We start from the raw sequence: 19,049 nt of genomic DNA, 5'->3' as shown, positions 1-19,049 counted from the left end.
GGTGAATGCTACGCGGTTGCGTCGTGTGACCACTCGCTTCTCCCACGGACCCGGCTCGTAGCGACCTAGAGGCCTGTTTAGAGCGCGTCGCTTCGACGATCTTCGCTTCCGCGTCTGTGTCGCAACCTTTGCCATCAATGACGCCGTTTCCTCTTCTGCACGCGCACTAGGTCTGGCGGGCGGCTGCTGGACTTCTGCACCACCATCAATAGCATCGTGCCCGCGCGCCCGTTCTTTAAAAGGCGACCGACATCATCCCTGCCATCGCCCACACCACCCTCACCACCGCGCGCCACCACATCACCATGTGGAAGAAGAAACACGACTTCGAGGCGTCCGACAATGACGTGAAGAAGGATCCGTGTCGATCCCCGTCGACCTGGCGCGGCTTAGGCACGACAACTGTACGCCGTGCCACTACTGGGCGGATGTGCATCTTCCTGGTGACGGCTGGCGGCTTAGCTTTCACCGGGTGCCTGTCCCGCTGGTGCCTCATAGCGAGCCAGAGAGGACCGTCAAGATCCGGCATCATGCCGCTAGGAGGAAGATGCCCTCCAACTTGCGCTGCAGAACTCGACCCCGCACCCGCCGCCTCCACCTTCGTCGTCAACCCGTGGGCTGCTCCACCTCCACCACCGGAAGCACCGGCGTACGTTCCGCCGGCTGCCAAATGGCCATGGGAAATACCGGATTTCATCGTGCTTGACGCTGGCAACGAGGAGTAGGCTACGATAGCAGGCGGTACATGCGCGTTTTAGATTACTTTTTTTATTCACTATGTAAATTGTGTTTCTCTTGAAAGAATGCAAAATCCGGCCGGTCGAATTCAACCATTTGAGCCGACGCAAACGAAGAATATGGTCAATTTAGGCGTCTGATTTCCGTCGCCCCGTTGGAGATAGCCGAATGGCACGTGGGCCAGGCTGCTGCGCGGCGGGACCCACCTACCGAACACGCACACCCACCCACCCACCCAGTCCCGGCGGCGAAGAGCGGAGGAAGAAGAACAAAGCCGTCAGGGGCCCCACCCGTCGGCGCCGGGGTGCGAAAACAAATCGGGAAATTGGATCGGTGACGAGCTATTTAACCACGGCTCCCCTCTGGTAGGTGGTCGACGCAGCACGCACGCACCACCACCAAACATCGGCGGCTTCCCTCGACGGCGCAGGCAGATCCAAGGCAGGCAGGCAGGCAGGTGGGTCTCCTCCTCCGATCTCCTCTCCTCTCCTTTGTTCCTTCGACCCATTACCCGTCCTGTCGCCAGATTCATTCCGTGATCAGTTTCCTTGTTCGGGCTTATGATCTGGTCGGGCTCCGCCTACCTAGCGCGCGCTCGGCGACCGGCCTGTCTCCCCCCGGCTGCGACCGGCCGGCGAGCGGTCCATGGCTGTCGCCTGGCGCGGGCGCGGATTTTTCCTGTTCAATTAAGTTGCTAAACGACGGTATCCGGGTAACCGTGAAAATCCATTCTTTCGGTGGGTCGGGGTTCAGATCCGCTGGGAACACGTCCAGTTGCTGCTGGCGGCTGGCGGGAACGAGCCAATCTGCAGATAGAGTAGCTAGCGAGAACGCCGAGCTTTTCGACACCCTGCGTGTTGACTGAATTGGCCGAGGTTTTCCACAGAACTACGCAGGCAGAGGAACAAACACCTGACCAGCTGTTGGTTTGCTGCTCTACTTTAATTATGTCGCCCCCCTGAGGGGCCTGCGTAGTTCTAGGTCGAGCAGCCTCTTCTGCCTTGTGCAGCCGGTGGATGAAACCTGTACCGGTCTGACGCCCTGTGGCAGCGCGTGTGGTGTAGTCGTGCGGATTTCTTCGAGTCATGGTCAACCCGACAGACAGACGGTGTAGATTCGTTTTCAGCATCTCATGTTGCTTGTCATAGCAGTCAGTCTATGTGAATTGCTAAATATATATTGCTTCTGTTGTTCTTGTCTGCTGTGATTGCCTGCTGAGCTATACTTCTGTAGACCATACAGAGCACGCGATTAGGTTATGAATGTAGTTATGGCATCTTCCATATCGTAGAAAAGATTGGTCATCTTAGAATCACATATGGTGGTGTGTCTGCTGTGCTGCTGCTTTATACTACATCATTTTTTTCATCAGAATATTACATTACCATTTGTACCCATTCCGAGAATGCCGCCTTCTCTTGCTTTTACTTTATGAATGAAGATTGGTGGGTTTATATAGGCTTTTGACTTTTGCAATCAGGTATGCATAAATTATGTGATATTCATTGTGCCATACATGACGTCTTGGTGTTTCATTTCTTTTCAGCTACAACCGACGAGATGGCTCTCACGAGAATTGGTCTTGCTGGCCTCGCGGTCATGGGGCAGAACCTCGCCCTCAACATTGCAGAGAAAGGGTTCCCCATCTCCGTCTACAACAGGACGACCTCCAAGGTCGACGAGACTGTTCAGCGTGCCAAGATAGAGGGAAACCTTCCTCTGTACGGGTTCCATGACCCTGCGTCCTTCGTGAACTCCATTCAGAAGCCGCGTGTGGTCATCATGCTTGTCAAGGCCGGGGCACCGGTTGACCAGACCATTGCAACACTCGCAGCACACTTGGAGCAGGGTGACTGCATCATCGATGGAGGAAACGAGTGGTATGAGAACACAGAGAGGAGGGAGAAGGAGATGGAGGAGCGTGGGCTCCTCTACCTAGGGATGGGTGTTTCTGGAGGAGAGGAGGGTGCCCGCCATGGCCCCTCCATGATGCCCGGAGGCTCAGTTGAGGCATACCAGTACATTGAGGATATTCTTCTCAAGGTGTCTGCTCAAGTCCCAGACAGTGGCCCCTGTGTCACATACATCGGGAAGGGTGGTTCTGGAAACTTTGTCAAGATGGTTCACAATGGAATCGAGTACGGTGATATGCAGCTGATTGCTGAGGCATATGACGTTCTCAAGTCTGTTGGTAAGCTCACAAACAGTGAGCTGCAGCAGGTTTTCGCCGAGTGGAACAAGGGTGAGCTCCTCAGTTTCTTGGTCGAGATCACTGCCGATATATTCAGCATCAAGGATGACAAGGGTGAAGGCTACTTGGTTGACAAGGTCCTGGACAAGACTGGGATGAAGGGAACCGGGAAGTGGACAGTGCAGCAGGCTGCTGAGCTCTCTGTGGCTGCGCCTACCATTGAGGCCTCCTTGGATTCCAGGTTCCTCAGCGGGTTGAAGGATGAGCGGGTCGCAGCATCCAAGATCTTCCAAGGTGACTACACCAGTGACGTACCTGTTGACAAGGCGCAGCTGATCGAGGACGTGAGGAAAGCCCTCTACGCCTCCAAGATCTGCAGCTACGCCCAGGGCATGAACATCATCAAGGCCAAGAGCACGGAGAAAGGATGGGGCCTCAACCTTGGTGAGCTAGCCAGGATCTGGAAGGGCGGGTGCATCATCCGCGCCAGCTTCCTGGACCGCATCAAGAAGGCCTACGACAGGAACGCCGAGCTCGCCAACCTCCTCATAGACCCTGAGTTCGCGCAGGAGATCATGGACAGGCAAGCTGCATGGAGGAGGGTTGTCTGCCTCGCCATCAACAACGGCGTCAGCACCCCTGGCATGTCCGCGAGTCTGGCCTACTTCGACTCCTACCGGAGGGACAGGCTGCCTGCGAACCTGGTGCAGGCGCAGAGGGACTACTTTGGTGCTCACACCTACGAGAGGGTGGACATGCCGGGCTCCTACCACACCGAATGGTACAAGATCGCAAACTCCAAGATCTGAGCTGCTCCACTGAGCGACGTCGGCTTAGGCATGGTTTCAGTCTTCTCGGTATCTTTGGTGTCCAGTTATGGGTCCTTTTCCTGTAGAGGAGGAACTGCTGTTTAATTTTATTCGAGTAATAAGTCGTGTATTTAATTTCGATACAGAGGTCCAGTATTCCTTCCACCACCTTTCGTAGTTTCATGTAATCAAGCCTGGAGGGAAACCATTGTTATTTGTCGGATCTCATCATTCTGAATTTAGTATGAATAACTATATGCAATTTCACCTGCGCCTGTATTTTAGTTGTGTTCGAGTGGCAAGGGCAACGGTCCTGTTTTTTCCGATTACTGATTTGTCAGCAGAACTAATGCTTTTTTGTATGATGCATCATACATGATTCACACAAATTTGAAAGTTCAGTTGCTTTCTGTCCGTCTATGGGTATTTTTGAGCTTTGACAATTCCTTCTTGTTTGGAAGAGGAGCCATATTTTGACTATCCCACCTTATGTGTTCTGGAAGAGTAGGCATGGACACCAAAGTTCTATTAAAGATTTCTTCGAAATCGACATGTTTCGAATTCATGTTCTACAGTACGTAGCATGATGTTTCGTGACTGATTGGTCCAATTTGTATTTTGAACTGAGTCTGTCTCCAGTTTCTGCCTGCAGTAGAGATGATGTGCCATGCTGGACTGAACATTTCTGCATCTACTGGCGCGGCTACAGCGGAAACAGTCTTCTCAAATTGTACGCCAACGAGGCTCGAAGGCGTATTCTGTTATACTACAGGAGCAGCGAAAGCGGTTTTCCTACTCTGCTACTGCTTCCGCTTTCGAATAGCTTTTTTCCTTCTTCAGTGGCGCGCAGGCAAGCTCGCGGCGGCAGAATGGCGGCGGCGGCGGCGGCGGAGGAGCCGTGCTGCTGCATCTCCCACGCGTTCGACCGCTCCGCGCGGCATGAACCCGCCCGCCTCTCAGTCGTCCACGCGGCCCCGGCGGCGGCAGGCGACGGCGAGCGCCGCTTCACCTGTGGCGACCTCCTCTCTGCCGTCTCCTCCCTCTCCCGCCGCATCGCCGCCGCGCTTCCTCGCCCTGACCCCGACCTCCGCCGCGACGGTGCCTCCCCAGGTGCGTGCCTGCGTGCTTGCTCGGCTTCCGATTTGTCTTCCCCTGTATTTTGGCCACCAGTTCCCCTCTCTCTGACTCTGAATTCGGAACCCTAGGCTGCTCGGATCGGCACGGGGGAAGCGCCGGCGCGACGCCCAGGGTCGTGGGTGTGTACGCGTCGCCGTCGGCGGAGTACGTCGCCGCCGTCCTCGCCGTGCTCAGGTGCGGGGAGGCGTTCCTGCCGCTGGACCCGTCGTGGCCAGAGGAGAGGGTCCGGTCGGCCGTGTCGGCGTCTAGCGCGGCGCTGGTCGTATCGTCAGGTGGTTCGCGAGCAGAAGCCGTGTTCAAGAGCAGCGCTTGCCCTGTTCTGCGTTTGGACGGCGACGTCCGGCAGTGGTCTGGCGTTGGAGGGGATGAGGAGCTTCCTTGGCCGTGCGAGCGCGAGAGGCCGCGGGAGTTCTGCTACGTCATGTTCACCTCTGGTTCCACTGGAAGACCCAAAGGTGTTTGTGGAACCGAGAAAGGTAAATGTCATTGTAGTGTGCACTTACTAAGGTCATCAGGGTATTTTGTTGCTCTGCATCTGAAATAGAAAAGTAGTCAGTTCTCAGTTGACTTGATTATAGATGCCAACGTCTTGTTCTAGGCTTCTAGGTTACCGTATTTCAGCAATTCCGCAGTTTTTACTGTTTCGTGGTAATGTTTTGCTCTTCTACGTTGGAAGTTCTAGAGTGGTGTTTGATAGGAGCAACTGCTGATATAAATACCTGAAATTTAGTTAGTAGCAGCAGAATATTGATGACCAGGAAAACTTATATAATTCAGAATTTTGGTTTGCACTTCTATGATGGCTTGCTCATTAGATGGAACCAATTGATATTTTTTTTTGTTAGATTTGGTTGAGCAACAAACTTATTGAAACGTGCTTATTTTACACTCGTGTCCTAGGTCTTCTGAACCGCTTTTTGTGGATGCAAGTAAGGAATCCTTTGTGCTCGGACGATGTGCTGTTGTTTAAGACATCTGTCAGCTTTGTTGACCATCTTCAGGAGTTCCTTTCTGCTGTGTTGACTGGCACAACACTTGTCATTCCTCCCAATGACTGGAGAGCTAATCCAGCATCATTGGCCAACTTGATTAAGGTACGCATTAGTCTTTGTTCTAGGGAAACTACTTATTTGTTTTTCTCTATCGAGTAGGGGAGAGAATATTGGTTCCTTTATCCAGGTGGTTTTTTCTTTCTTTCGAAAAAGTACCTGACCAAAAGCTCAAAAGCTTCTACTTGATGAAATAAATCCCACTTATGTACATGAATAATATCGCACAGGAATCTAGGGAATACACTCTCTATTTCAGTTATTCAGTTTGATACTATTACAGAACTGCCATTTAACACTGGGAAAGTAGAATGAAAGTGAGGATGCATGTTTCGCTGGCATACTTGCTTGACTACCTAGCATAATTTATGCAGTTAAGGTTTCCGACTTCCTAATTCAAGACAGCTGTGCAGTATTTTTTGAGCTGTAGGGGAGGCCTGACAGTAAATTTTTATTGAAGAGATAAAGCATGCACAAGAATGAAGGGGTGGAGGGACTTGATAAAAGGGCCTAGCCCATGGCATAACCCAGAAAAAACTACAGAGCATCTAGCAAGAGCTCTGCTGTATGCCCAAGTGTGGGTACTTTTCTCAATGTCAGCAGGGGAGAGAATATTGGTTTCCTTATCCAGTTAGCTTCTTCCTAAAAGTATTAGACCAGAAGCTCCAAAGCTTCTACTTGCTTAAATAAATCCCACTGGGGTACATGTATAATATCACACAAGAATTTAGGAAATGGAACTGCGTTTTGATTATTCAGTTTGATATTACAGAGTTACCATTTTAACACTGGGAAAGTAGGAATGAAAGTGAGGATGCACATTTTGTTGGTATAGTTGCTGATTGGCTACTACCCTTTCTATTCAGCTTGCATAATTTATACAGTTAGGGTTTCCTAGCCTAATTCAAGACAACTGTGCTGTATGCCTAAGTGCTTGAAGCTCCCAATGTATGTTTGCACAATTTATTCACTTCCTGTTATCACTGGTGGAGTTTAAGTACTATACTAGTATGGTAAAAAACAGTATTTCTGGTATGTTGCCACTATAATCAAGGGATAGTCTGAGGCTCTTTTCTGTTTGACATGACAATAGGTCCGAAAATGTTATTCCTGATTTTACCATTCCCTTGTTAGTTTCGGTAAGACATTTATCACCCTTGCATTTCGCTGATGTCGCAGGCATACCATATATCAAGGGCGACTCTGGTTCCGTCACTGATGGACATAGTACTACCTTCCCTGGAGAAAAATCTTTCATGTGGATATAACTCTCTCAAGATCATAGTATTTAGTGGGGAGAACCTGTCCTTAGGTCTGTGGAAGAGAGTCCATGAAATTCTGCCAGAGACTACCATCATAAATCTGTATGGAACAACAGAGGTGAGGTAGTTACCCACTCAATACTTTCTGTTTTTTCAGATGAGATCAAGTCTAATATTACTTCTCTAATGCATTCTTACACTTAGAGCATCACTAGTAGTACCCCTAAACTCTCAAATCTTCAAAGCATTTTAAGGGTTGAGAATTGGCATTTTTTGTCACTTTTGAGGGGTGAAAAGCAGGGGCAAAGACTAGAACCCTCAAACCCTCAAACTTTTAAGGATTCGAGGGTTCTAGTCTTTGCCGTAACCCTCAAACCCTCAGACTGTTATTTGACATATCACAATTATCACTAGAAAAACACATTCAACCTTGAAACAAACTAGGACATGAATATCATTGATGCATGGTTTAATAGTTTACATCTCAAAATCATCATCTTCCCCCTCTCATCGGCACCGTCACCAAAAAGTTGCACCTTGGCGCCATCTCCTAGACCACTTCCACGTCCATCAAGCACCTCCATAGGCGTCGGTGGTGGAGTCCTCCACACCGCCATCGCCACCACCACTCATCGGAGTGTCACCCCGAAGAGTAGAGGATGCATCACGGAATATCCTCTTCCTCTCCGCGATGTCCTCCTTGTGCTCCTTCCACCATGTCAATTGCTCTTCATCCATGTCCTTCTTGGACATCATCATGTGCTCCTTCTCTTCCACCATGAGTTCATTCCATGCCTTTGCTTCTTTGACCTTGATCATCCTCTCCTCCAAGTCGGCCTTGCGCGCTCTTTCTTCGGCCTTGCGCTTGGCTTCTTCACGCCTTGCTTCAACTTGTGCAAGCTATAGTTTGTCGTGCGCACGGCGGAGCGGGCGACGGTGCTTGCATCTATCTCGGTCACATCCTCCTCATTTTCCTCTTCCTCCTCCTCCTCCTCCTCCTCCTCCTCCTCCAATTCATCACCAAACCCAAAGGGTTCGAGAGTAGGAGCCCCGAGGTCCACCTCCGCGTCTTGGAGAAGCCCCATGAACGACGTCGTCGTTGTGGGCATTACATCGAGCACCTCGTGCACGACGGCTGGAGGGTCGGCGATTGTGGGAGCCGGCGCGGCCTTCTTCCGCGAGGTGTTCTTCTTGACGGCGGGCTTGGCGCCCGCAGGCTTCTTCGGCCCAAGCACCGTCGTCTTCCGACGGCCCTTGGTGGTGGGTGGCGGGGCGTCGGGCAGAGCGGCCGGGGCGACGAGCGGGGCGACGGGTGGGGCCGGGGCGGTGGCGGGCTGCGGCTGGACGACGTGCTGCCCAGCATGCCGCCGTTTCGCGCCGACGTGGGTGGTGGCGACCACTGCGGCCACCTCCGCACCGCTCGGGAGGGGCGCTCGCGGGGGCGGGGCAGCGAGGGAGGCGGCTGGGGCGGCGACGGAGGAGGCGGGCAGGAGGGCGGAGGTCGGGGGCGGCTCCATGGCGCGCGGCGGCCGGCGGCGGCGTGCTTGGAGGCGGCGGCGAGGGAGGAGGCGGGGGCTGAATTTTCCCTCCCGCGCGCGCGTGTGGAGGAGTAGGGGTTGAAGGGGTTGGGCCTCTCCAACCCTCACATGTACAGGTTGGGAGGGGGAGTAGGGGTTGGGCCCTTAAATTTTTTTGAGGGTTCAAGGGTTAAGGGGTTCTAGTTTACGTGTTTTTTCGGTCGCAAACTGTAAAAGGTTTGAGGGTTTAGGGGTACTGCTGGTGATGCTCTTACCCATTTATCTCACCAGTCACTGCCAGTGCAAATCGATGGTACTTTCGCCAGCAGTCTGGCTGAATTTTCCTAACTTGACTATTAATAAAAGAAATGTTTAAATGTTTTTTTTTCATGTTTACAGAACTGTGAATGTAATTTTTGCCATCTTCATGGCATGCAAGCTCAGACTTTGTTAAAGATTTCATACAAAATTAGGCTTGGGACCTGGAGTGCTTTGCTCCTGCTATGGATGCACATCATTTACTCACCACAATAATAGTGCCTATTGAGCATAAATTTATGGGAATCATCACAATTTTATTTGATATGCCATAAGGATCGAGTGCTCGAGTTCTCTCTCGCACAGGGACTTGCTGAAATTAAAGCTATGGTGTTTGTTTTGTATCTTTATCAAAAGTTTGTATTTGTGTTTCAGGTTTCTGGTGACTGTACATTCTTTGATTCCAAAGATCTGACTGCAATTTTAGAGCATGAAGAAATAACTAGTGTACCAATTGGATTTCCTATTTCAAATTGTGAAGTTTTTCTTGTGACAAATGATGGGATAGCAGATGAAGGTGAAATTTGTGTCAGTGGAGCATGTCTATTCACTGGTTATTTAGCAGAGTTAGTGAGGAATCACGCCGAATGCAGTAAAAGTTCAACATACTACAGAACAGGTGACTATGCTCGACGTCTCAAGACTGGTGAACTTATTTTCCTTGGGAGAAAGGACCGTATTGTAAAAAGTTATGGGCAGCGGTTTTCACTAGAAGAGGTAGAATCCACCTTAATGGAACATCCTGATGTCAGCAGTGCTGCAGTTACTTTCCAAAGTAAAGGGTCTCAAGATTATACTGCATACCTGGTGTTGAAGAGTAGGGACGAAATAGTGAAAGACAGCCCGCAGTATAGAGAAGTAAGTTCTCATGGTATCATCACATCAGTTCGAAGTTGGCTCATCAAGAAGGTTCCACCAGCTATGACTCCAAAATTGTTCCTCCCCATGAAGTCATTACCTTTGACTTCTTCAGGAAAGGTTGACTATGTCAAGTTATCAAGTTTGGAGTGTCCTTTGGAGCCACTTGAAGTTCAGTCTGGAAATGCTCCAGTTAATCCACATTTACAAGTTATTAAAAAGGTTTGTTCTTAGCTATAAGCGATTTCTCCTGTTTTTACCCTTTTGCCTGATTTTTGTAGTTATTTATGATCTGGGCTATATGTTTTTTCTCCTTTCAGCTTTGTTTGGCAGTGGCGAATCTAGGTTCATTATATTTGGGGGCCACAGTTTACATGAACAATATAACTTTATTACATGGGTTATTTTTTTAAGATTAATGCTTTGATCAAAGTATCATCACAATTGCAACAAAGAGTGTTAAACTGTACTTTAAACTATTAGATAACTAGTGTAATCAAAATTGTGTAGGCAATTTTGCATTGTTGGAGGGGGTGCACCCCCCCCCCCCCCTGTTTGAATATCATGTTTTACTGATGCTCTCTTTATCTACAATAGGCATTTTGTGATGCTCTACTTGTTGATGAAGTTTCTGAGTTTGATGATTTCTTCACTTTGGGTGGTAACTCAATTTCTGCCGCGCATGCAGCGCACAAGTTGGAGATTGACATGAGACTGCTTTATATCTATCCAACCCCTTCTAAGCTTTTGCATGCTTTAGTTGTGGACTACAGTAGTTCCATTTCTCCAATTGACGAGTCTCACCCTAAGAAGGGCCTGAACGTATCTGCAAGCATACAGAGATCATCTGACCCATTTGCTGCAAATGTGGATGATAGTTTTTATGAAGGCAAAGCACAGATAAATGGAAAGCGTGCACATGGTCACATTGCAGGGAGATATGGAAATGAAACAGATGGCCGGCTTAACAAATATACATTCTCTCCCAACGATAGATATCAGGCAAAAAATCTCTGCATGTATACATGCTCGAAGGACAAAAGCAATGTCATGGGCAGTCAGTGGATCCTGAATTTTTGTTTACAAAAGAAGTGGTCTATTGGGCGTTGCAACAGATTTATGCATGTTTATGAAGGGAAAATGCAGATTGGTGATGTATGCTCATACGTCTCATGCAACAAAAGAGGTTATCTTCAGGAACTTTGGAACGTTCCTTTAGATTCATGTGTTGATGCCTCACCTTTGCTTGTCCTGAACAATGGGATGCTGAACATATTTATTGGGTCTCATTCACATTTATTTCTCTGCATTGATGGTTGCAGGTGAGTTTTGCTTCCATAGTGTTCTGATTTAAAGTTATTGTTCAATTTATTGTTCTGATTTTCTTTGAATGCTAAATCATCTGCAATATAGTGTCCAGTAATGCTCTCATGCTGTTCTCGTTGACTTGGTTAATTTGAAATTGATTCAACGAGATAGCAGACCCGATCTGATATATGCTTACTGAAAGTTGCGCCCAATTTATTGTGCAGTGGGTCGGTGAGGTGGAGTGTGAAATTGGAAGGACGCGTGGAGTGTTCAGCTGCTATAACTGGTGATTTTTCAGAGGTAACATGACTCTTGAACTATTTGACAGACCAAATTTACCAAGCATTAGCTCATGGTTACTCTCGTGGACAGGTTGTTGTTGGATGTTATAAAGGGAAAATTTACTTTCATGATATATCAACTGGTAAACTATCTTGGACAGTTCAAACAGATGGAGAGGTACAAATGCTGCATCTGTTTATTTGAAATATCATTTAAGCCTCACTTTGATAGATGGCAGTTGCATCTTTGTTCTATCTCTGTGTAACATTAAGAATGGCGAGGAACTGATTGTTTTGCGTGCTAGATGTAAATAAAACCTCTTTGGGAAGTTTGATTTTTTTGAGAATCTTCCTAATTGTATGCTCATGTTTTTCTAACCGGGATATGTCATATAGTTCTCCAATTGCTGCAAGTGAAATGGTAAAAGGAGGGGGCAAATTTCACAGTTAAGTTGTGCAAAGGTGAAATGTCTATGGTGGAAGTAGCATTCTAGCATATCATAGTTGATAATGCAGTTACAATGTTACTTGGTGTTTATTTTAGTATAGTTTAGTTGACGGAGCAAGTTAGAAAGCATCCAACTAGAACCTGATCTTGTGAACCCAAAAAATGTGTGACGATTCTTATCTCAAATTATGAATACTTTCAGGTAAAGATGCAACCAGTTGTTGACAAGGCAAGGAATTTAATATGGTACCATTCCACAATCTTTCTTTTGCTGTTCTTTCTTTCGCAGCACATTACTACCAGACATCACAGTTTTCTGTGTATATATCCTTTCTCTCTGCTTAGATGAATCCACATTTTGTTATTACGGTAATAAGATGTTGAGTTTTCAACTAGAATGAGTGAACCAATGATCTTTCTACTCTGTACTCTTCAGTCATACAGAGACACAACTTTGCACAATAGATGGCTGTGGCAACTGCTAATTTATAGTAATAATAATATGCTAGGTGTAATTTGCAGGTGTGGGTCTCATGACCATCATTTATATGCACTAAATTACAAAGACCGTTGCTGCACTTACAAAGTTTCTTGTGGTGGAAGCATTTATGGTTCTCCTGCTGTAGACATGGTATTTTTACTGATTAACAGTATGCATGTCTTAAATCTGTGTAGAACTCTATGAAATCTTGTATCTTATTGCTTTCATGCAGGCACACAACATAATCTATGTTGCATGTACGAGTGGTCTTGTAACTGCAATATCCCTTGAGGTAACTTCGGATATTTCTCTGTGCGAACTATAAAGGAGAAAGTATTGTTTTTTCTATGGGATCTGTGTTCAGCAGAGCTTGGTAATACCAAGCAAAACATTTAGTAACAGGTTTATCCAAGTCTTCACTGGTTTCTGTTGGTCGTAGCAGGTTTCATCATTCAGAATAGTTTGGCACTATGAAGCTGGGGCTCCAATTTTCAGTTCTCTTGCCATAGATCATCAAAGTGGAAATGGTAATACTTAATGAATGTTGTTTAGATGTTTCTTCACACAAAAAGAGAGCTAGGAGACAAGTTTTAGGTGGTAGGCCCACATTCAGATTAGATTTTTTGGGAATCCACTTTTTCATCTATATTTCACCATTTAGTTAGTGCACTTGTTTTCCGTATGTATTCCAAAAATGTTGAAGACGAAATAAATTTTAAAGCACATTATTTCATCTGGGACTTTCCTTTTTTAGAGGAAAATTTGAATCCAGAAGCTCCCCCCTGTATCGAACATCAATGAAAACTATTTCTTCTGAATGTAAACTGTTGGGGTGGCTTAAAGAAAACTATGTGCATGGCTCAGACGTGCTTGGAGCTATGTGACATTGATTTAAGGGGTCAATGTTAGCGCTAGCAGGGTACAATTATGTTGAGTTTTATAGAAGTAAACCATACTGCCTTGATATAAAGTACAACCTCCATTCAGAAATACGTGACTCAGCTTTGTCTGGATACGGATGTATCTAAATGCATTTCAGTGTGTAGATACATCCGTATGTAGACAAAGTTGAGTCACTTATTTCCGAATGGAGGGAGTATCTGTTTTGGTTAATTATGTAGTGACATACTTATGTAACATGACCTGAGTATTTAGCTCTGGGGATTTGCTATATTCTTTCAGTATTTTCACTTAAGGATGCCAATTTATGCTGATCACTAGACTTGCATTTTGCAGTTGTTTGTTGCTTGGTGAACGGTCTGGTGATCGCGTTAAACTCACATGGCACTGTTGTCTGGAAGGTGCAACAGCTCTTCTTTCTTTTTACTGTTATATGTTGTGAAGTTATTGTTGCAAACTCAAGTTCTACAACAGAGTGATGTAAGAACAAACAATAATTTTTGTAGAGCTGTGTGGTAGAAACACCAGACACCTGGTATACCATAGCTACTGCACTATTAAGCTTAGTGAATGGGCATCGAGTGAAGAACTCATAGAACAATGATGGTTTGTGGTGTTAACAATGAAGTTTTAGATGCCATTGCTTACGTCTTTTCATGTCAAGACTCCATTGCGTTTGATCTTGTATTGTTATTTATTAGTGTTCTATTCCTTGGCAGGAGCCATAACTTACTTATCTAAAAACCCAGGCAACTGTTGGTGGTCCTATTTTTGCTGGTGCATGTGTGTCATCTGCCCTTCCTTCTCAGGTACTATGTCTGTTTATATGCATTTTCAATTGCCAAAATCTTTTAGTACTATGGAGTTTCAGTATGTAATTTGTAACTTTGAGAATTCTGCAATAGGTCTTTTCCTCATGAAATGATGTCTTTAGCTTTATTACAGTTCATAACTTGATGTGCATCCGTTTGAAGTAATTTGAACAAAGCTTTGAGGTATATGTTTTTGGCAGGTGTTGATACCCTCCCGTGATGGACGTTTGTATTCCTTTGAAATTGTAAGTCTTACATACCTGATAATGTCCAAATTTCTCTTTTGGGACAACACAATGTGACGTTTTGTAGGGGAGTAGTGAAGTAGCATGCTAAAAGAATTGGTTGCATGGTGCTCATATCATATAATCACTTTGCATTTTAGATATCAGTTCCAAATTATACCTAGCAGTTATATGCTCAATTATATTTTTTGCACGTAATGCTGTGAGAACATGTATGATGTGGTTTAGACTGGTTATGCATCAGTGTTGATTTTGAGACTTTTGTTCATGTGCTGCCTAAAAAATTGAATCTTTTATAATGCATTTGGATTTGCCTTCCTTGCTGCTCGCCATTGTATACTAATCCTTGCCTACCAAATGATATTTTTGAAGAGTGGGGATCAGGGATTAGGATGGAAGAGATTTTGAGGGCATTGGATCAGGGGAGTGGTTTCAGTTTCACCCAATCCTTGTGGGGATTATCCCTACTAATCCCTTTAAATCTCCAGTACCAAACAACGCCTAAACGGGATAATCACTACTATCACTGAGACGCTGACAATGCTCGATTTGCTCGCTGGCATCTCACTTCCCTCTGTGCCACATGCTGCCAACGGAAACCCATCTCATCGACGCTTCAATCGACTCCGGTGAGCATTCTGTCGTGCTCCTCTTTTCTACCCTGCACCGGTTCCTCTCCACCATGCCACCTCCCTTTGATCAAGCGCATAACGTGCAACAGTCAGTAGACAGGATGTGTGAGAAGCCACACCCAGCATGTCCAGTGTCATTGCTATAGCTGTCTGTAGTGTGCAACCTTGCAAACTTCCGAAGGAATAACGGTGTGCAGCCATTGAAGATGATCTTAAGAGGCATTCTATCGTCGAACACCAACCGTGTGGCGGTGCCATTTCAGAGCTGAAGGCGAGCACGACGCTGGGGAATTCACTGACAAGAATGTAAGCAGGCGGTCGCTGGAGTGTACGTAAGCCCCGGCAGCGGCGGGAGAGACATAATTGTGAACAGGTGGTGGGCGCGGGCGTAGGCGGATTCGGGGCAGAAGCTATCACCATTGTACCTGACGGTGCCCTTGCTGCCCTTTTCCTGCTCCCCGACCTTCCTCGCCGTGACCAAAATAGACTCACAGCACTGCTGGTTGCGGAGCTCCAGCCCATACACCTGCACCTGTAGCCACCCAGCATGCACACCTCGTAGTCCTCCCGGAGCTTCACCACAAGCCACGCCATGTCCCCCGCTGGAGGACATGTGTACCCGAGCTTGGTGGTGGCTGTCGTGGCCTCAGACTCACAACCTGAGCTGTTCGTTCTCACCAAGCAACACTAGCTGCTCCTACTTTAACACGTCCAGGATGCTCCCAGGAGCAGTTGGGGGATCCCAGGCGGAGGAGCCGGCGCTGTGCAGTGCACTAGAGAAACCCGAGCGAGGTGAGGAACCCTTGATGTGGCCTGAGGAAAGAAGGCTGTGGCACCCTTGATGTGGCCTGAGGATAGAAGGAAGAATGGCGGGTGCTCCACGGAGGCCATGCCAGCCAGCTTGTCCCACTCCACCAACGGGTCCTTGAGGCAGCGGGCGTGGGAAGCATGCATGTTTCTAACTCGGCTAGGGGATGTCTCAGCTGTGGACAATGGTTCGGGAGTGGATTGGTTGGAGAGTGAGTGTGAGAGAGATTGGGGAAGGATACCACACTGTCAGTGAGAGTATCGAGTTATCTCGGTCAGGATCTTCCCTTTCCCGGTACACCAAACAGGGCGAGGGTCTGTGATAGAGCAGGATCAATAAGATCAGTGTGCTAACTTCAGTGATTTGAAGTTCAGGGTCGAGTTGAAGGTTCAAAATGGACTTTACCTTTAGATGCCAGTTCCAAGTTATACCTAGTGGTTATATACTCAGTTACATTTTTTGCACGTCACTTCTAGAATCATAGTTGATGATCAACAGACCTCTCCTACAGCTGTGTGAACTTGTTTTCTGATGCTAATTTGCACCCGTGGGCAATTTTCAACATCTTGTCTTAATGGATTATGTTTATTGCAATTTTGGATTACTAGGAGGGCACGTCTCATTTTCACAAGAAGTGGTATTAAGCCATATTTAAGATCTTTATCTGGTAACTAAGATACGTAGTGGATAAAATGGCGAAAAAATCTCAAACTTGATGCAGTGTTGGTTGTGCTTGTTTCTTCGCAACTATGCAACTCATGTATCAAATATTTCCCATTGCAGACATCTGGTGATCTTCTTTGGTCCTATGAAGTCGGTGGCCCGATTACTGCGTCCGTTTTTGTTGATGAAGTACTATCATCACTGCCGTCTGTATCATCTGATAGGTACTCAACATACTGGTAGCAAAGTCTCGTAGCAAGTAAATATATGTCAAAAGGAAATGACCTATCTGATTTTTTGACAGATTTGCTTGTATCTGCACAAGTTCTGGAAAGGTTCATGTCCTTAGAATTACAGCTGATGCTAAACAGGACAAAGTAGGTTACTTTGTGCAAGGCTTTGCTGTCATGGATCTTCCTGGAGACATCTTCTCATCGCCCTTGATGGTGGGTGGGCGCATTTTTGTCGGATGCAGAGATGATCGGCTACACTGTCTCTCAGTCACCACAGAGCTCTAAGCAATGTCACTTAAGTGAATGGTGTGTAATTATCTTTCCTTGCTGTAAGCCGCTCAATCTGGTATCTTCATCCTTCCATGCTTCCACACCCACATCGACTTTTGAATCCACAAAGAAGTCGGAAACAAGCAGAGCAGCCTGACTCCTGTGTTGCCTGAGCTAGGTGACCTGGGAGGCTCCTCTCACCGCCTCCCTTCTTGTCGCCGGCCTCTGCCGGGCGGTGGCTGCGGCCTGCGGGTCTGCAGTCGAAGGCAGCAGCTTGGAGATTGTTCTGTAGGTGGCATTGTCTTGGTCCACAGTGACTGACAGCAGTGGCCAGCCTCTGGCATGCGGCGGTGGTTAGTTTCCTCTTTGGCCAGCTGTGAGGGCTCGCGCCCTTGGTGCTACTCGTTGTGCTCGGTGCGCGGCTCGGAGAGTGGAATCTGGCCTCGCCTGGCGCGGGCAGGAGCCTCCAAATCCGGCGCGTAGATTCTCATCAGTTCACCTCATTCCTATACGAGGGTGTTGATGGGTGGCTACCAGACGATGAGATGACTAAAGCTGAAGGCACTTCTGCCTTGCTTGGTTGGATGAAGATGGAGGCCGAAGACTCCCTCCTGGTTGAGCCGAAGATCTCTGACGCCTAGCCCTCTTTTCTTCTTTTCTTTTGTCGTTCTGGTGTGGTTCAGTTGTACCCACCCTGCCCTTGTATTCTGTTCTCTGTCTCTATCAGCTTTATGGATGAAAAGTAGAGCTGCTACATTTTGTAAAAAAGAAGATGACATATTCCTTCTTTTTGAAAGAAAAAAGTTGACATATTCAGTTGAACTGTTCTGCCTAGTGGCTGGGTGTAGAATTACTGTACTGGTGGTGTCCTGAGCAGTTCAATATTTTGAAGAATCAACAAACAAGAGCGCAGAAGCTACTGAGGTTTGGGTTCCAAAAGATTTCCACACATGCAGATGGAACTTTAAGATCTCCGGTTAAGTCTGGCACAAGGTAAGCTATTGAGGTTTGGGTTCCAAAAGATTTCCACACATGCAAATGGAACTTTAAGATCTCCTGTTAAGTCTGGCACAAGGTAAGCTACTGAGGTTTGGGTTCCAAAAGATTTCCACACATGCAAATGAAACTTTAAGATATCCGGTTAAGTCTGGCACAAGTTTAATTCTGATGGTGCTCTTTCTCGTGGATCACCATGCTGTGGCGCTTTCTAGCGCATGCCATTTTTTTCCTCGCGTGTCCGATCCAGAAAGAGTATAGCTTCTAGCCTGCCGTTCAAGCTGCTAGAGATTTTGGGGTAAGGAAGATGGTCTTGGAAACGGACTGTGCTGCGGTAGTTAGTAAACTGCGGAGCAGGGAGGGAGTTGGATTGGTCTGTCCATGCCCCCCTGGTCGAAGAAATCAAGAGGATGATAGGCGACTTTGAGGATTCCCTGGTCAAGCATGTGCGTCGTTTTGGAAACGAGCCAGCACACAAGTTAGAACATCTCCAATCACGTCCCTAAAGTGCCCGTGTTCAGGGAACGGTGTTTTTCTTCCTGCCGCGTTTGAGGGACGTTTTCCAAATAGAAATGTAATAAATTTAATCGAATATATTCGAATTCATTCAAACTTACTATATATTACAAGGATTTGCACGTAATTCGTTGAAATTTAAACCTAAAACTAATCTAGTAGTACTTGCGGCAGAGGGGTCGTAGTACTGGTGGAATTTGTACATGTTGTCATCGATGACGTTCTGCTTGCCGCGCTCGTCGGGCTCATCGATGGGCTCGTTGACGGGCTCATCCTTCAGCGCGCCGCTGGATCCAGCTTCGCCGTCGTGGGTGAGGTTGACGAGTGGCATTCCGGCATCACGGATGGACATGGTGATCGCCGCATCGATGTCGCCCCTTCAAGCGTCCTTGTCGTTTAACGACGCCATGAACGCCGCGTTCAGCCCTGGGCAGTCTTCGGGGTCGTCGCTGCTGGTGATGAGACGATGCTGATGCAGGTACTCCACCATCTTCGCGGCCTTCGCGGATGGTGATTCTGCTGCCGCTGCTACCGCACCAGTTCGCGGATGGTGATTCCGCCGCCGCTGCTGCCGCGC

General features: G+C 47.3%; 2 protein-coding genes across 7 annotated transcripts; both read left to right on the top strand.

Annotated features, from left to right (window-relative positions):
• The first annotated feature begins 1,101 nt into the window (after positions 1-1,101).
• LOC124684914 (6-phosphogluconate dehydrogenase, decarboxylating 1) lies at positions 1,102-4,007 on the top strand. 2 transcript variants are annotated; one of them, XM_047219173.1, is made up of 2 exons: positions 1,102-1,195; positions 2,285-4,007. In XM_047219173.1, exon 2 carries the CDS (start codon positions 2,299-2,301, stop codon positions 3,736-3,738), a length of 1,440 nt encoding a protein of 479 aa, XP_047075129.1. In that variant the 5' UTR covers positions 1,102-1,195; positions 2,285-2,298; the 3' UTR covers positions 3,739-4,007. The 2 variants fall into 2 exon arrangements, with proteins under 2 accessions (XP_047075129.1, XP_047075128.1); XM_047219172.1 differs by having other exon boundaries at positions 1,111-1,191.
• A 1,164-nt stretch (positions 4,008-5,171) lies between these two features.
• Positions 5,172-17,782, top strand: LOC124684913 (putative acyl-activating enzyme 19). Of its 5 annotated transcripts, none has more exons than XR_006997220.1 (16): positions 5,172-5,351; positions 5,776-5,969; positions 7,104-7,304; positions 9,397-10,101; positions 10,477-11,201; positions 11,412-11,487; positions 11,560-11,646; positions 12,119-12,162; positions 12,439-12,547; positions 12,630-12,689; positions 12,837-12,924; positions 13,634-13,698; positions 14,047-14,106; positions 14,310-14,354; positions 14,727-14,983; positions 16,578-16,677. XR_006997220.1 is itself a non-coding variant. In XM_047219171.1 (16 exons), exons 1-16 carry the CDS (start codon positions 5,297-5,299, stop codon positions 16,973-16,975), a joined length of 2,832 nt encoding a protein of 943 aa, XP_047075127.1. In that variant the 5' UTR covers positions 5,172-5,296; the 3' UTR covers positions 16,976-17,782. The 5 variants fall into 5 exon arrangements, 1 of the variants encoding a protein (XP_047075127.1); XM_047219171.1 differs by lacking the exon at positions 14,727-14,983 and adding an exon at positions 16,762-17,782 and having other exon boundaries at positions 16,578-16,681; XR_006997223.1 differs by lacking the exons at positions 14,727-14,983; positions 16,578-16,677 and having other exon boundaries at positions 14,017-14,106; positions 14,310-14,335.
• The last annotated feature ends 1,267 nt before the right edge of the window (positions 17,783-19,049 follow it).

The sequence above is a fragment of the Lolium rigidum genome, chromosome 1, assembly GCF_022539505.1.
Source record: "Lolium rigidum isolate FL_2022 chromosome 1, APGP_CSIRO_Lrig_0.1, whole genome shotgun sequence".
In the NCBI taxonomy this organism is placed as follows: Eukaryota; Viridiplantae; Streptophyta; class Magnoliopsida; order Poales; family Poaceae; genus Lolium; species Lolium rigidum.
The sequence above is the reverse complement of the archived record's forward strand: the minus strand, read 5'-3'. Positions and strand labels throughout refer to the sequence as shown.

Excerpts from the sequence above, each read along its gene's own strand:
- LOC124684914 (XM_047219173.1), top strand. The coding sequence starts at position 2,299 with ATGGCTCTCACGAGAATTGGTCTTGCTGGCCTCGCGGTCATGGGGCAG.
- LOC124684913 (XM_047219171.1), top strand. The coding sequence starts at position 5,297 with ATGTTCACCTCTGGTTCCACTGGAAGACCCAAAGGTGTTTGTGGAACC. Across the intron at positions 11,647-12,118 it reads CAGTTCAAACAGATGGAGAG|GTAAAGATGCAACCAGTTGT; the intron begins GTACAAATGCTG and ends GAATACTTTCAG. Across the intron at positions 13,699-14,046 it reads ATGGCACTGTTGTCTGGAAG|GCAACTGTTGGTGGTCCTAT; the intron begins GTGCAACAGCTC and ends CTAAAAACCCAG.